Source organism: Ruditapes philippinarum, unplaced genomic scaffold, assembly GCF_026571515.1.
Source record: "Ruditapes philippinarum isolate M1 unplaced genomic scaffold, ASM2657151v2 ctg6058_1_1_1_1, whole genome shotgun sequence".
In the NCBI taxonomy this organism is placed as follows: Eukaryota; Metazoa; Mollusca; class Bivalvia; order Venerida; family Veneridae; genus Ruditapes; species Ruditapes philippinarum.
The window spans coordinates 79,541-97,404 of record NW_026862683.1 but is presented as its reverse complement, the minus strand read 5'-3'; the positions used below and the strand labels follow the sequence as shown (position 1 = coordinate 97,404).

Below are 17,864 nucleotides of genomic sequence, written 5' to 3'. Positions count from 1 at the left end.
ATGACCCTGACTGTTGAATGACCTTGACTGTGACAGTCAAAATTTGATATGAAATTTGTATTACATTTTGTGGAAGAAAAATATGTTTTTTTAGGTGTATTCTTTACTACAATAATATTCCACTAATGTGTTTGACTTAAAAGAAAAAAAAAGTCTAGCATGACTCCTGCTAGGCAGGAGGCTCTTGTAGATATAAGTATATTTGACAGTGTACGTGTATTTATAATTATGTGTCAAAAGAAAATACTACACTACACTATAACTATAAGGCATTAAAAAATGTAAATTTCACTGACTAGTATTTGTTTTGGACGCAAAATTAACATATAAAAAAGGTTTTAGTTCATTTTATCTCTATGTAAATAAAGTTATATAAAATATCATTTGTGAGATAAATGTTTCAGTTTTATGCATTTTCTTGTGATTAAATGCTAAAAATACTTAATATCTTTGTTATTTGTAATTTTTGTTATTGTCTAAAGTGTTGATTAAAACTTGCATTTGAATAAAGTTGTTTTTTATTTTATGGTATGAATATTTTAACTCATTTTTATTTACTATCTGTAGTTGCATTTTTAAAGCATGCAGTGACAAATTGAGTGTAAGAAAATTGCAGCAAAATTCAGCACCAAAGGTTGTATATGATATATAATAAGATAATTTCACATTACTTTTAGTCCAAACTCTTTGCAAACAGGATAATAAACTGATTTAAGATCCATCCATTTCCTTTATTAGTCCCCTACCAGTTTAACCAGAGAGACTTTAGGTTTACCCTTTGTCCGTCTGTCTGTCAGTCCGTCCACAAAACTGGATCCCGCGATAATGTGAAAAGACTTGAAAATATTTTTATGAAACTTGGTATATGGATAATTGGCAGTATGGAGATTATGTACAGCTTTTTCTTTTCTTCCTTTGTTGAAAATTCTGGTTGCTATGGCAATAATAGACTGAAAATATGGCAAATTTAACACATAAACTGGATCCAGTGATAACACAAAAAGTACTGAAAATATTTTTATAAAACTTGAAATATGGGTAGATGGCAGTCTGGAGATTATGCACTTCCTATGTTGAAAATTCTGGTTGCTATGGCAACAAATAGACTGAATTTCAAGATTTCTGATTCTAGTGTTAACGCTTTTTCACTATAAGTTCTTTCTTTCTTAAGGTATTTACTTCAAACTTTAAATATAAGTTTCTGGTCTTCAACCACATCAAATGTGACACGGTTTACAACTCTAGCACAAAAATTATCAAAATTACCTCCCTTGAACTTAGAATTTCATGAAAAAAAAGTGTGTTTTTTTTTTTAAATAACTTCTTTAGTTCTTAATGTATCTACTTCAAACTTCATATATATGTTTCTTATTATCACTCAACATTTGTGAGAAGGTGCAATACTCTAGCACGACTATTTCAAGAATTATGTCCCCCCTTGAACTTAGATTTTTTCCAAGAAATTGGTATTTTTTATTTCAACTTTTTATTCCTTCAAACTCCCACATCATAATAATATAACAAGGTTTATAAATCTAGAATCCACAGTTCCAGAATTATCTCCTTAACTTTTGAATTTTTCTTATTGTGCCCCCACGTTAGTGGCGGGCATTTAGATTTACCCTTGTCCGTCCGTCCTTCCGTCCGTCCGTCTGTCCTTCCGTCCGTCCTTCCGTCCGTCCGTCCGTTCACTTTTGTGTTGCACGTAACTCAAAAAGTATTTGACCTAGAGTCATGAAACTTGACAGGAATGTTGATCAGCATGTGTAGTTGTGCACCTGGGTATTTTCGTCTGGACATTTTTAGTATTTTCAGAGTTATTGCCCTTGACTTAGTAAAATTTTGCAATTTTCAAATTGTGTCGCATGTAACTCAAAAAGTTTTTGACCTAGAGTCATGAAACTTTACAGGAATGTTGATCAGCATGTGTAGTTGTGCACCTGGGTAATTTTATGTGGATATTTTTAGTATTTTCAGAGTTATTGCCCTTGACTTAGTAAAATTTTGCAATTTTCAACTTGTGTCGCACGTAACTCAAAAAGAATTTGACCTAGAGTCATGAAACTTTACAGGAATGTTGATCAGCATGTGTAGTTGTGCACCTGGGTATTTTCGTGTAGATATTTTTAGTATTTTCAGAGTTATTGCCCTTGACTTAGTAAAATTTTGCAATTTTCAACTTGTGTCGCATGTTACTCAAAAAATATTTGTCCTAGAGTCATGAAACTTTACAGGAATGTTGATCAGCATGTGTAGTTGTGCACCTGGGTATTTTCATGTGGATATTTTTAGTATTTTCAGAGTTATTGCCCTTGACTTAGTAAAATTTTGCAATTTTCAACTTGTGTCGCACGTAACTCAAAAAGAATTTGACCTAAAGTCATGAAACTTTACAGGAATGTTGATCAGCATATGTAGTTGTGCACCTGGGTATTTTCGTGTGGATATTTTTAGTATTTTCAGAGTTATTGCCCTTGACTTAGTAAAATTTCGCAATTTTCAACATGTGTCGCACGTAAGTATTTGACCTAGAATCATGTAACGTTACAGAAATATTGATCAGCATGTGCAGTTGTGCACCAGGTATTTTCGTCTGGATTTATTTAGTATTTTTAGAGTTATTGCCCTTCACTTAGAAATTTTTTGCAATTTTTCAACTTGGATTTGACATAGTCATTAAACCTTAAGGGCAGGTTGCTCAGCATATTTTAAATTTGCACCTGGGGTTTTGCTTGTGGATTTATCAAATATTTGTATTATTGTGTTATTTCCCTTGACTTAGTAAAAAGATTGAGATAACAGTGGCGCGGTGGGGGCACCCGTGTCCTATGGACACATTTCTAGTTCATTCTGTAACTTTCTTATTTCTTCATGGATTTACTTCAAATTCCCCGTTAGTGCCTGAAATAATGCATGGAAGGGCACCTGAGGTCTTCCTTCACCAGTGAAGCTGGAACGTCACGATATGACGTAAAACCCAAAACAAACAAACTTCAAATTCAAAATAAACATTCATTATCAACACCTACATTATATATATATGAAATGTAAAAACATGGAAGATATGTAAAAACATTTGAAAGCGCTAACAGAAATAAACGTATAAAAAATTAACGAACTTTGTACTCTGCATTTCCCAAAACATACTTTTTTATACATGAGATCCACACAAGGAATCGAACATCTTTTATATATATATATACATGTTAATTACTGGTATATTTGAAAATTGGTATTTTTTTTTACTTTTCTTCTTTGTGACTTAAAATGGTATCTTTAAACTTAAAATAATTGTTCTTTGTTACACTCACATCATGTATGACAATGTTCATAAATCTAGCATCTTTATTTCAAAGAGTTATCTCCTCTTTAAGCATTTCGCTTTAAAAAATGTTATATTTTGGTAACAGGGATGTTTAAAAAATTAACTTTAGAGTCTCCTTCAGTCTGTCTGTCTGTCTGTTCATAAAAACTGTTTCCTGAGATCATTTTTAAAGATTTTTTCCAACAAATTTACTTAAAATAGAGAAAAGTTGAAACATTAGTTATACTTATTCATCCTGAGAAAACTGTACCTTTTGATTATCTGTTGTATTAACGTAATTACCTTACTAGGCAGGGAAACACATTATTTTACTATGATATAGACAAACTTAGAACTCAAAAGGTTTAAGTTAATTCATGTCATTCATTCATGAAATGGCATAATTGAATGGCCATTGGCCCATCAGAGTGTTGCTGGGGTTCTAACCGGTAGGGGACTAATAGATTGTTCAATACTATGATAATTGCTTGTTATACTACCTTTACCTGTATATTTCAATACTTCAAGAATTATGTCCAATGTTACATATATTAAAGTAGAAATATGGTTTAAACATATTAATTTAAACAAATAATCACTTTCGAGTCTGCTTCCTGGAACCAACCAGTACTTGACTTGTGTCATAATGAAGAAACATGATCATGACTCAATTTGAGCTCGAACCCATGATCCCTGGGTTGAGAGGCATACACCTTAACCATTAGGCCAACAAAATTTACAAGTCGTGAAAATACAACTGTAACAGGGTAGAAAACCTGCAACTTTTGTAATTAACCCTTTCACTGCCATAGGGACGGCTTATGCCGTCCCTGTTATTTTCGGCGTATTTGCCATATGGACGGCTTTAGCCGTTTCTATAATAATAATGATAATAATAATAAATAAATATTATTATCACATAAACCGCGGCGCAGGAGTGTAATAAAGCCATTTAATAAAAACGATATTACACTAGTGTAATAACACTTCAATGACGTGACGTCATTTGCGCTATATAGAAACTAATAGCGTTAAAGCGCGCTAATGTTGGCGTTACACTATAGGCGCGTCATTGAAAAATTACTCATTTTAACAGTTTACTGTTCTTATTTTATATATGTGATAAATAGAATATTATATTCGTGTAGATTCAATACTAAATTTATTGAACTCGTTGAATAAAACAATATAATGCTCGCCAGAGGCTCGCATAACATGATTTTATTCAACTCGTTCAATAAATTTAGTATTAAACTACACTCATTCAATATCCTCTATATAATAATAAAAATAATAAAAAATATAAAGAAAATTATACCATCGACAATAATTATCATTATACTAACAGATTTGGAAACATTTATAATCATTATAATACTAATAACAAATAATTATAATTATATTAATTAATAATACAGTAATTTCTTAGAAAACCCTCTGGCAAATAGGTGATCAATAAAACAATAACCCTCTGGCAGCGAAAGGGTTAAAAGGTCCATTAGGCTTCAAAAATTGCTTTTATTTCAAAAGCTTTTTATTCTTGCTATCTTGTTACAGTTTATTGACCATAAAGTTGAGCCATCTTTTAAGTTTTTGCAGGTCATTATTTAATATTTTGTATGGAAGTCAAAATACCACTTTTTTACATTTTGTGTCCTTTCTGACAAAATATATATATGTCACATCAGCACTATTTTCATCAAAATATAAGCATCTAATATGCTCTAAATTCATCATAACAACATTATTAAAAATATTTCTCTACAGAACAGAACAAAAAAAAATAGATAAAAATAGATCTAGTCAATCTTAATGTGCTTTCAAAATAATAAACATATTAAAGAAAAACATAAACACAATTATAATACAGTATAAGTTGATTATCATTCATAAAATACAAGTTAAAATATGTAACTTTACTTTAACTGAAAAGAAAGATACACCCAAATTAATTAGAAGAAAAGCTAGAGCTTAGATATTTAAAGGCACTCAACTGAGGTCCAAAAACATAGATTTTGAATTTCTTACATAGACCAGAGATGTAGATGTCTACATGCATAAATAAACTGGGACACTTGAAATAGAAAGATATGCAAAAGATATCAGATTATAAATATGAATCTGACTTAGATCTACTGTATATGTAAGTTCTACTTGACTCTGGGACTAATAATGTAACTTTCTTTTTTAGAAAACTCATTCTGGAAAAACAGGGAGCAAATGGATTTCCTTTAATTAAGAGTATTCGAATTTTCCCGCGGTTTTGTACATTGATCACGTGATGTAAACAATACCGTGGATACAACCAATCAAATTACGATAATTTGACAGCGCACCTGTATAAACATGGCTGACATGTGGAAGTTGTGGTAACTCGTGTAAGTTTTATTAACTTATTTTCGGTATTATGAATTGTAAATATTGAACAGAAATTAATAGTAAAAATAAGCTGGTCAATTATGTTCTATCTATCTTGTTGGGATCTAATCGAAAGAAAGTTAATCATGCTGTAAAGTAATAATTTGCATTTACGAGTTTGATCCGTCCTCAAAATAGTTCGTCATACTGTTAACAGGTTAATATATTTGACTGATGTTATAAACACATTAAGGTACGCTAGAAAGTAAAGAGTTGCGTCATATTTAAGTAGTATTGTGAATAAGTTATCTTATTTGTCATTAATTAATGGCCGTTTAGGATATTACACTCGTAGTTTACTTTCACAGCATGTTAACCATTCTGATTGATCTCAAATTATTGTTACAAAATTACAAAATTCCCTTTTGGAATGTTATACTGCAGTTATATAAATCAGTAGCTCTTTAACACATGACACACAATGGAAATGACATAAGAAACAAGTAATTTTGATTAACATCCTTCTTAAAAAAAGTACCTGTAATAACTATTGCCCCACATTGCCAGTGAAATTATGGTTTCCCTACAGTGCCAGTGTAATAATGGATGCCCCACATTGACAGTGTAATAATGGTTGCCCTACATAGCCAGTGTAAAATAATGATTGCCCTACATTGCCAGTGTAATAATGGTTGCCCCACATTGGCAGTGTAATAATGGTTGCCCTTCTTTGCCAGTGTAATAATGGTTACCCCATAGTGCCAGTGTGATAATGTTTGTCCTACATTGGCAGTGTAATAATGGTTACCCCACATTGTTGGTGTAATAATGGTTGCCCCACATTGCCAGTGTAATAATGGTTGCCCCACATTGCCAGTGTAATAATTGTTGCCCTACAGTGCCAGGGTAAACTGTATACATCCATAAGTCTGGCATAAGAATCGAGTTTATTATACATCATAAGTCAGTCAATCTCCACCCTTGAACCTTTGGGGTTTTTTCAAGGTCACCCCTAAAGGTCCCATGTGAGAAAATTTCTTGTCTTGTCTGTATATTTACTTTATTTAAGGATTTTCTGTAAACCTGGCTCATTTGTTCACCCCAACAAGGAAATGTGAAGAACCCATGCCTTTTGATGTACAATGTACACCATACATGTGAACTTTTTTTGATGATCAAGTGGGAGATTTTTTTCAAAACGAGAGAGATTTTAGAAGTTGCAATTAATAAAGAAGGAAATTCTGACATTAAAAATAGGGAGATTTCTTTAATTTGTGAAAATACCCCTTAATTTAAGATAAATCTTGAAAATATGGCTGCAGAAAGTGGAAGTCTCCCGCTTAAAGTGGGAGAGTTGACATGTATGTGTACACTGTATTTTAAAAAGCAAATATACTGTGCATAAAGTTGTCAAAAATAAAGAAGTACTATATTACAAATTTAAGAAGATATCTGTTTGGGCCATTAAGGTCTTATCAGGTATTTACATTTATTTAACTGACAGTTAAACTGAACTCAAAGATGTCCCCTTCATCATTTTTTTTTAGGATTTTTAGGTGTGTTGTTCTTTCTTTCTTATTTTCTATATACAGAATTACTTTTCACTATTTATTTTGTGATGCTGACATTCAATATATTATGTTTATAACTTAATTCTCAATGTATACCTTTAATGCAGGAATGTGAAAGAAACACAAGGATTGCGCAAAAAGTAATGCTTAGAGCTATGTAAATCTGTGTAGGACATGTACAACAAAGTAGGTAAATATTATTTAATAATTTACCATAAATCAAATTGAAACATACGACTGCTTTAATACATTGATATTTGTAATGGGGCTTAAAATATAATGTCTAAGCTGCCAGATGCACTAATTCATTTATTTCAGTTGTATGATTTATTTCAAAATACTGATTTGTTTACTTATCATTTTGTTTGTATTAGCACACATATTTGCACAATCCAGCTTGACTTTTGCACCATTAATTCCTAATTTTTTCACATTCCTGCATTACAAATTTAGATGGCGATGAATGTGAAATTGAAATTCTCAAATAAAAACAACAACTAGATATCTTCTATTGTTAGGCAAAGAAGTTTAACCGTGTAATGGATGGGGGAGCTAAAATATATGCCATAGCCCTCTATGCAATTCTTTACCTCTTGAATGAATTGATTATCTTCTAACTTGACTGAAATGTTCACTTTAACAAGATAAACTACAGAACCTATTTGCAGATTTACTGCTCAGGGTCAATGTTGCCATTGAAGGTCAAATATCAAGTAATTCCATGTCCACTCTTTGAATTCAATACCCATTGAAGAATTTTCCCCAAGTTTGCCTTGAATGTTTACCTTAATAAGGTGATGTGCAGAATAAATTTAGTGCACAACTGCTGCCTCAAGATAAAGGTCTCACTTTAAGACAAAAGGTCAGACAATTTAGGTCGCATTAAAAATCCTATACCCTTTGAAAGAATATTTTCAAACTTAGCTCAAATGTTCACCATTACAACATAATATGCAGAAACCATGCAGCTGATAAGCCTGGTCTCTCTTGAAGATTAAAATGTCTGAAAGTTTGTCTCCATATTCTATAAATCCTTTTAACTTTTGGAGATATTCTTTAATCTTGACTCAAATGTTCACATCAACAAGCTGAGTGATATGTAGAGCCCATTCCACTGATATGCTGGCTAATATACGAGGGTTGATCAATATATTCGTGGACACACTCCATAAATTGTTTTTTTGGGGAAGGAAAGTTAATATAATTATATTTGACATTTATTCAATCATTTATCAATTTGATGTGTAAGTTTCAGATAAATATTCCGTATATTTTATCCAAAATGACAGTTTTCAAAAATACATGTTAAGCTGATCGCCGCAGCTCATTCGAAACTTAAGTTACGTCGGCGTTACATCTTCTAAAAAATGCAGCACCAGCTTCTACACATCGTTCATGCCTGTGTACCCACTGACTGAAAATGTTCTTATTAAATGAATGCAACACAGAAAATGCCTTGGACTGTAAATCATGGAACCTGGTTAACTTGTGTCCCTTTACCTCTGCCTTCAATTTCATTCGCATAACGTTCTCATTGAAACAAGTTTTGATTGGTCTGCCGCATCTCTTATTATCCTGAAGTTCTTCTCTACCCTCATGGAAGCGTTTGTGCCACTTATAAACAAACGACTATGACACTTTTTTTGTTCAAGATACACTTTCCAAGTTTTCCTTAGTCTGCTGTGGCGTCATACCAAGATTTACACAGACTTAATTACTGCCCTCTGCTCCAACAACGTCGTGCTCCTCTCTGGTGACACACCCCTGTCTCCATTTACATCTCCAACAAACAAAAGAAATCGTAGCGACGCTTGTTTTTTTTTTTTAAATGCTCTATAAACAATATGAAAGAATGTTGCTGTCATTTTCATATTTTAATGAAGCGCGCCAAAATAAGGCCAATTTTTAAGTATTTTAAAATGGTAAATATAACTTTTTTAAGCTGCGGCGTTCGTACGGCATAGGGTTGCTATGGCGATACATATAATCAACAAAATGAGATTTTTTTTTAAAAATCACAATATATTTGTAATAGTGTTAAATTCTTCTCCTAAATAGCGAAAATTCTTTATAATATCTTGATTAATTATTAAGTTATTAATAGTGTCCATGAATATATTGATCAACCCTCGTAGAAGGTGAAATGTCAGACAATTTTGAGTCAATCTGCTCTAAAAAAAAAGCCAGAAAGACTTTCTTCAAACTTAGCTCATATGAGCAACTTTTAAAATAATTATAAATGAACCAACATAATTTTTTTTAAAATGGCTTCAGGGTTATTTTGTTTTTAAAATATCTGAAATGTACAAATCCTAATTTAAATAAGAGCAAATGCATTACACAGATTTTGTTGGAATTAGACAATGTTTTATATTGAGAATACAAATATTGTGCTTCTTTATAAGGCTGAGCACAAAGAAAGACAGCACCGATTCATATGCTATTACATGTAAGTAAAGAGCATGAGTTGACTTAATCTGTGGCATTATATAATGTCATTTCCAATATCTTGAATGTCTCAGTGACTTTTAGGGCCAATTTCCACCCCATTCCTCTGTCCAAAAATAATAGTATATTTTCATTTTCTCCACAATTTCTGTAAAAAAAATCAACCCCCCCCCCCCCCCCCAAAAAAAAAAAAATAAGATCCATTTCATCATAAAAATGTCAGAGAGAGACATTGTTGTTAAGGAATAGATAATGGTATTCTATAAATATTGGCATTTAATTCTTAATGTTAATGTAATAATTTAGATAAGAAGTAGCTGTAGTTACAATTTTGTTCAAGTTTTCTTTTAAAGGCTTTAAAAGAATTTAACTAATTTTATGTTAAAAGAAATATTCTAAAATTAAAAGTACAATTTTAGTTTTTGTATTTCATCCTGTAGTCAAGAAATATGGATCATTGACTTTAAAATCTAACTGATATATTATTATCAATAGAGGCATTTATATAAACATAATTTTAAAGTTTAACAGAGGTGTTTTTCATTGAAAAGGATGCATATTAGAGTTTTTTGAATAGATAGCCAAAGAAATTTGCATGGAACATTAAAATGAAATCTTTGTACCGAATTTTGATCTATTTGAATATTGGAAAAGTTTATTGAATTATTTTAAATAGCTTATTTGAGTATGATGTATACACCTCAATGTAATGGGTATAATGGAAATATAAGGTTGTTAAGAAATTTATTTAGAAGCAGTTAAAAGGTTTTTATTAGGTTTGATAGTGTATTCATATGTATATAAGTTTATGCTTTGTACCTGAGATTTTTTTATTTGAATGTTTATATGTTGTTTTGATTTCAGTGGCCAAATACGGTGGCAAGATGAAAGCATGATTGGACATGACCCAAAAGGTGCATGACAAACAGATAAACTTTATTGCGATGAATCCTATTTGGTTTATATTTGAAAATTTAACAGTGGCTTTAGATAATAGTTGAAACTGATAAGTCTGTGTTAAAACCTATGTAATAAGTATTGGTTAAAGAAATGGAAGTAAATACAGGTTAAGTGGTTAACAATTTTTATTTTCGTTCTGATTTTTGAGTTAATTAAAGAGATAATAAATACAACTTGTGGTTTAAGAACATCTTTTAAGGAGTGGATATGAAGTTTTTGAAATTCCTGATTTAATTATACAGCTAATAGTGTCCAATAAGAGAATTTAGTTGTGAGAAACAAAAACAGAAAGTTTGGGTATTGTTGAAATAGTTATATGACATTGGTTAGATTATAAACAATATAAAGTAACGGTAGACACTAGAAGAGGAAGGGGTCAGTCTTTTAAATGTACAGTGCCGACTTATTAGTCGATGAAAGAATGTCGAATATACATAGGTGTAAGGATTGTCATATGAACTTTAATGCACCACATTTACTAGCAAAACATAAACAGAAATTTTGTGTGGGCAGTACCAGCGATCCTGATGATCTTCAGCTTCGACGAGGATTTCGGTCAACGTCTCCCCGAGTAATACTGTCACCAGATAGGGTGAGTTCTCAAATGACAATAATTATAATGATCAGTTTTATTTTTAAGATAGAAAAATCTGATATTGCAATATACATGTATATGACAGTGAAAGGTGCCTATAAGAAACTGTTTTAGTTCATGCGTATCTGTAATGATGAGTGACTTCATTGTTTCATTGAATCAAAATTGATTTATTATATTCATAATGATGACTCCTAATCAATTAATATTTAATATATTCAAGAAGACTTGAAATATTAATGACTGCCAGACTCACAGTGAACTTCTTATTATACCAAAATTTGTACTCTTCAAATATTTTCATGTAACTGATATTTAAATTTCCTCATTGTGTAAGTTCTAGTAATGTATTACAAGAATTAAGAAGAGAGATTTTTCTGTTCCAAATAGCTGATTTAAACTTTGTTTGTTTTTTTCAAGCATGTATGTACCTAAGACCTAAGTTTTGCGAGGCTTAATCAGTCAGGTTTTTATAAGCATAGTAAATTCTGTTGATTTTTTTTTCTGATAAAGGACAAACATAATTATATGTGAAATAGTTGAGAAAAAACTTGAATCTTTGAGTAAATTCATAATATCCGCAAATCCCACATGTGGAAAACCATTTGTGTTGAAATGTTTTCTTAAACACTGTTTGTGTCAAAGGCTAAAATGTTCCACATTAAATTTAGAATAGTGAATAGCATAGTGAAGTGTTATGAACCTAGATTCCGATTATTTTCCTATTCTTACAATCATGTCGCCAAGGATTAAATTTATTTCAATCAATTGAGTAGACCACAGTGGTTAGTAACAGACCCATTTATGAAGAATGTTTATCCCTCATCCACCTAACCTGTGTAGTTAACTTGCCCAATATACTTTTATTTGCATTTACTATTTTGATTAATGTGATAAATCGTATGTATACACTTCACAACAATTGTGCAATAACAGAATGGAAATGTTTTCACAAAAAGAAATCTTGAAACATTTCATTTATTCAAAGTTTTATGTCAATATCAAATTAGAAAGCTGTGTCCCACCACAAGTTATTATTTTATTAAACTTCTATGGGACTTGCATAATACTTTTAGTTTACTCAAGAGAGAAAATTTGCCTTTCTTTGTGGGGTAAGGGGGGTTGAATCCAAACCACTTAGTACCAGAGGTCCTGCTCAATATTTTATTTTATATCTAAATTATGTAAATGCCTGCTTTTTCCTTCTTTTTAATTATGTTTCTTTATTTAAAAAGAAGTTTGTTTTATACCTGTTGTATAAGATGCCATTACCATTATATGCCATTATATAATTATAATCTTAATAAAATTGCCTACAGTCTGTTGCCTGGCTTTACCATCTATGTCATCAAGTATGTCAGGCCAGCGGTCACATTTGTAAAGTCTATTGTCTGATTTTACCATCAGTTTTATATTAACACTGCTCAGCTTCAACAGCATGGTAAGGAATGAGTTTGCAAAATTAAAATTGCTATCTGTAAACATAACTCAATACTCATTGAATGACAAGATTTACTACATGGTAATTTTTAATGTGAAAATATTTCTCTTTTCTTTTAATATTGTGATATTAATTTATCAAGTGATTAGAGATTAAAATTCTCAATGATAAAGCATGAAGATAGGGTGTACAACAAATATCACAGGGGAGTTAGATCTATGTTCACTCACTGATTTAACTTGTGTAAGATTTCTACCTAGAGTGGATTAGATTTAAAAGCAAGACATCAAAAATTCACTTTAAAATCAATTTTGTATGATTTTATGAGCGTTGATTTAGTTTTTGTGCATGTATGACTTTGGTAATTTTTATGCAATGTATCATAGGTATATGTTTAAAGGGTTATTTTCTTGTGTGAATTCAAATGAAGTAAACAATATATTTCATTAATAGATCTCAAGACAATAAAGATATTAAACAAATGTCAAACATCAGAAGTTATGATTATTTAAATATTTGGGTATAATATACATAATAAGCTCCAGAAATAGCATATTCTATCACAGCTAAATAATAAGATCCAATTGACATGTTATATGGTACAATGTAAATGTTATATGACTCAATATAAATGTTATATGGCTTTATATAAATAGTTGTAAGCTAATATATTAGTTAGCTAATAACCATTTATACACTGCCATATCACCTGTCAAATGCAGTGTATAGGTAATATATAGATGTAAAAATGAGTGTGTAAGTAATATAAATGTAGAAATGAGTATATAGGTAATATAAATGTAGAAATGAGTATATTGTTAATATAAATGGTGAAATGAGTATATAGGTAATATAAGTGTTGAAATGAGTATATAGGTAATATAAATTTTAGAAATTAGTGTATAGGTAATATAAGTGTTGAAATGAGTATATAGGTAATATAAATTTAGAAATGAGTATATAGGTAATATGAATATTAGAAATGAGTATATAGGAAAGATACTTTAATGTTGAAATGAGTGTAAAGGTAATTTAAATATAGAAATGAGTATATTGTCAATATAAATATGAATACAGTGTTCAAAATTAGCAGTAGTCCTATAGCCCCTAACTACTAAGTTTCTTCTACGGCTACCAACTTTTCACAGTAACAAGCCCGACTTAAGGCTACTGTATTTTCAGAGGCAATATAAACAACTATTTTGAACAAATGAATCATGCTAGTGAAATGTCTTTTGGGCTAGTGAATATTCCAATCTCCCGTGCAGAAAATGAACAAGAAGTCCTGGGACTATCCCAGGAATTCCTGAGAAGTCTCAGGAATTTGTCCTGGAAAAATCCCAGGATTTCCTGAGATAATCCTGAGACTTTTTTCACGCCGTTTAATGGGACTGGACAATCCCAGGAATTTCTTGAAGACAGGAAAAAACAGGAAAAAATATTGCTCTGCTATCCCAGGAATGTCTTGTTCTCAGGACAGTCCTGTAATCCCAGGAAAGTCCTGTTCCCAGGATAATCCCATAATCCCAGGAATGTCCTGTTCCCAGGACAGTCCTGTAATCCAAGGAAGGTCCTGTTTCCAGGACAGTCTCATTATCTAATAAATGTCCTGTCCCCAGGACAGACATGTAAAAATGTAGAAAACAGTAAAAGCTGATATTTTAATAAATGCTGCTTTGAAATCCAAATTTAAGCACAAATTTAGTTAGTTTAAAAATATTTATTTTAATATTTTATCATATTTTACATTTTATATGTATACAATTATTACATATAATTGAATGGATTAGAACAGAAAAATCTATTATGAAAAAAATCACACACTACTTCCAATGTCAGCAAATTAGAACTTAAGATCCAGGAAAGTTTATAGAATTGAGAAAAAATACACTGAAAAGTTTGACTGTGATGGCATCTAGAAGCTAGCTTTAATTCACAAGTTAACAAATTTTCCCTGCATGGCATTTACATCATTTTGCTCTAGGCTGAGGCTCCCAGCTGACTGTTCTCCCAGCCTTGAACAGTTGGCACTCTGATTGACACTCTGACTCCTTCATTATTTCTGGAAAAAAAAGACATGTTCAGCAATACTGAGTGACTGTCAAGTATAGTTCTATTCTTTTAAGCAGTGTAACAATTATTTAGCATAATGTGTTTGTATAAAAATAAACCAAATTCTAGCCCCCTTAGCATTATCAAATTTAACAAAAATGTGCATATAATTAGCATGAGAAGAAAAAGGTCCCTAATACATATGAAGCCTTGTTCAAGTGATTTTTAAGAAAATGACATATTCACCCTGCATTTAACCTGCCTACATCAAGACTTTGGACTTCTTTCTTTAAAAAAAAAACCAATTTAAAGAAGAAATGTGTTCTGATTTTTAATTGTCTTTTATTTCAAAAATAAGATTTGTTAATTGTAATGGAGAAGAAAAAGGTTTTGTTGAAATTAAAGTTTTGTAATATCAAATAAGCAGTGATGTCATGAAACTTTACATGCAATATAAACACAAGTGGTGGCATGGCCAAATGCAGGTTAACAAATCAGACCAGTAATCTAAGGATTCCTTGCCATATTTGTTTAAACCCTGTCAGCAAGCCATTGTTTCCTTGAGAAAGAAACTTTACACTAATAATGCTTAGTACTATTTGGTTGCAGAATAAGTTGTTGCTTAGAAGTTGGATGTAAAATTCAACCAAGGTAAGAACTTAAATGCAACTTTCATTTAAAAAATAAGAATTTTAAAAGAAAGGTAACAAATGGTTTCAAATAATTGTGCAATGAACTATTTTTTTCTTCTTAGAAATATTAAGAATAGTCAAATATAGAGATTTAAAAACATAAAGCATACCATTTGGGGCTCAATACTGCACATCATTATTCACTTGACATCTCAGAGTCAGACTCAGAACTGGTCCCACTTTTCAGCCTGCAATTTATGTGAAATATAATATCAGATTTTTCCATTGAAAACAACACATAAAATGATTATGATAACCCTGTCTTATTCAGCTCCACAAAACTTACTGACAGGTGTGTATAAAACTGTACCATTTAGTCCCCATAATTTTAATTTGTTTCACATTATTTTAACTTGCAGAAATAAAAAAGACAATCTATCTAATGCTATTTTGTATATTATATATGTTACAAATGATCGTGACAATCAAATCTAGATATAAATCAATTGTTAGTAAATCAATGTATGAAGTGGTTACAAATTTTAGTTTGCTACCTTGATTGTTTGATATACATATATAACCTGTTTCTGTATTAATGTAACTGAAGGTTTAATTACCTCATTCTGTTGTATATCTCCTTGTTCCAGATGATTCTGATTCTTGTCATTCTTATTAACCATAACTACACTTATTAAACTTAAACACCTTAACATCTTAAACAAAACTATATCTCCAAAATTGCTTAAACAGGAAGTAGTCTCCTCTGTAATTAGTCGCCGGTAGAAACCGGCGACTATATTTGTAATAGTTTAATATTATACCTATGGTAGGAGAAGCCCTTAAAATCTGAAAATAAAAGCATATCAATCATTGAACAATTAAAGACAACAATTATTTTTCAGTAATCACAAAAAATCAAACATATGATAACTTTGCTCAGTGGAATGAAATATGCACATATTGACGTCTTAAAAAGCAACATTACAATTTTTCATAAAATGAATCAATAACGTATCCCCAAGGATCAGTCATTGAATAATAGAGATACTTTTACTTTTTTGCTATGTGTCAAGCATTGCTATTTTATAATATATAAATCATGAATGATATTTGAAATGACACTTTAGAATTATTTGGTTTGTTTATTTTTTATGAGACCTTTATATTACATTATTTTATCTAATTATAAACAAATGCTCCCTGGTCTTTCGTAAGAATCACGTGACTACATGTTTATATATGTTGTATATCGTTATAAAATCTATTAATAGTTACAGATTGCTGATAAGACAGGTAATTTGTTAATGGTGGTAACTGATAAGAATGTAAATCATTGTAATTTTGTACAGATAATTACATAAGTTATTTTTCATTAATCAAGGTTCATACTTTATATCATTAGAAAAAACCTGTTTACATTAAAAATACATTTTCAAAACCTTTTCCTTTCTTCTTGGTAAAGGGTTTAACTTGCCCTTTCTGTCAAAATTCGACAAGAAAGTTCAATTGTTTAGTTTAAGGTTGAACATCCCAAAATAATGTTATGCTTAAGAGGCACATTATTGAAATATATAATGGTAATCGTTGATTTTTCGGTATATTCCGTCGGTTTCCGTCACGCAGGTTTCCAAAACGGTATGACGTCAGGGGTCCGGAATCATATTAGATACATAGAAAAAAATAATAAACTATCTTTGTGTTGATAGTTTATCGCAATGAAAGGCAATTAAATCGTTAATTATATATATCGTATGTAACGATTGGAATACGTGTATTGATTTCAACTAAATTATATATTTTTTTCTATAGCACATAATAATGATGTACAACACTTTTACAGTAAAATTGTATTGTTTCATGTAATAATTAAACATATATATTTTCATAGTCACTTTGCAAATATTCGATGATCGGAATTAATTTGTCGGTACATTGTAATTATCTGAATCTGAACTAGTAACCTAAACGGATTTCAATGTATGGTACAACAGTATATGTATAAAGTATAATTACAAGAAGAATTACCAGCATAGCACTTGCCTTACAAGCCTCAGTGGCAAACATTACTCAACTCATTGTTCCTCTTATTTTTATACTTGAACCATTAAACTTATATTTTCTTATATTTATGATAATACAATCATTTTTCTATCCGGCGACTTGATGCTTTAGCATCAAAATCTCTACTTGTTTACACTATTTCCAAGCTTCTAGCTGACCATTCAAACTGGACAGGTACATCATTAGGTAAAACAGGGTTAATCCAAAAATCAAAGCAGTTATCATTTTATATAACATTCATTGAATGTAAAAAAACCACATCAAATAGCTAATAGATAAGTAGATTTTAAAAATCATGCATTTAATAAATAAGAAAAATTGCAATGTCCTAGACATATTCTGCATATCATTCAACTCTGTAATGTTACCTCTCCCCAAAATAATCACATGGAACAGTCTGATTTGTAGGAATGACCAGGGAGTAAATTAGTCATGCACATTA

General features: G+C 30.8%; 1 protein-coding gene across 8 annotated transcripts in view; it reads left to right on the top strand.

Annotated features, from left to right (window-relative positions):
- The first annotated feature begins 5,624 nt into the window (after positions 1-5,624).
- The window catches only part of LOC132719870 (uncharacterized), a 90,084-nt gene continuing 77,844 nt past the window's right edge, over positions 5,625-17,864 (top strand). For 7 of the 8 annotated variants that reach the window (XM_060703810.1, XM_060703809.1, XM_060703806.1 and 4 more), the window contains exons 1-2: positions 7,335-7,419; positions 10,546-11,233. In XM_060703810.1, the coding sequence (XP_060559793.1) occupies positions 11,030-11,233 (204 nt within the window). In that variant the 5' untranslated portion in view covers positions 7,335-7,419; positions 10,546-11,029. Of the gene's footprint in view, positions 5,683-7,334; positions 7,420-10,545; positions 11,234-17,864 lie in introns of those variants that run through there. The other variant, XM_060703807.1, reaches the window with a different exon arrangement.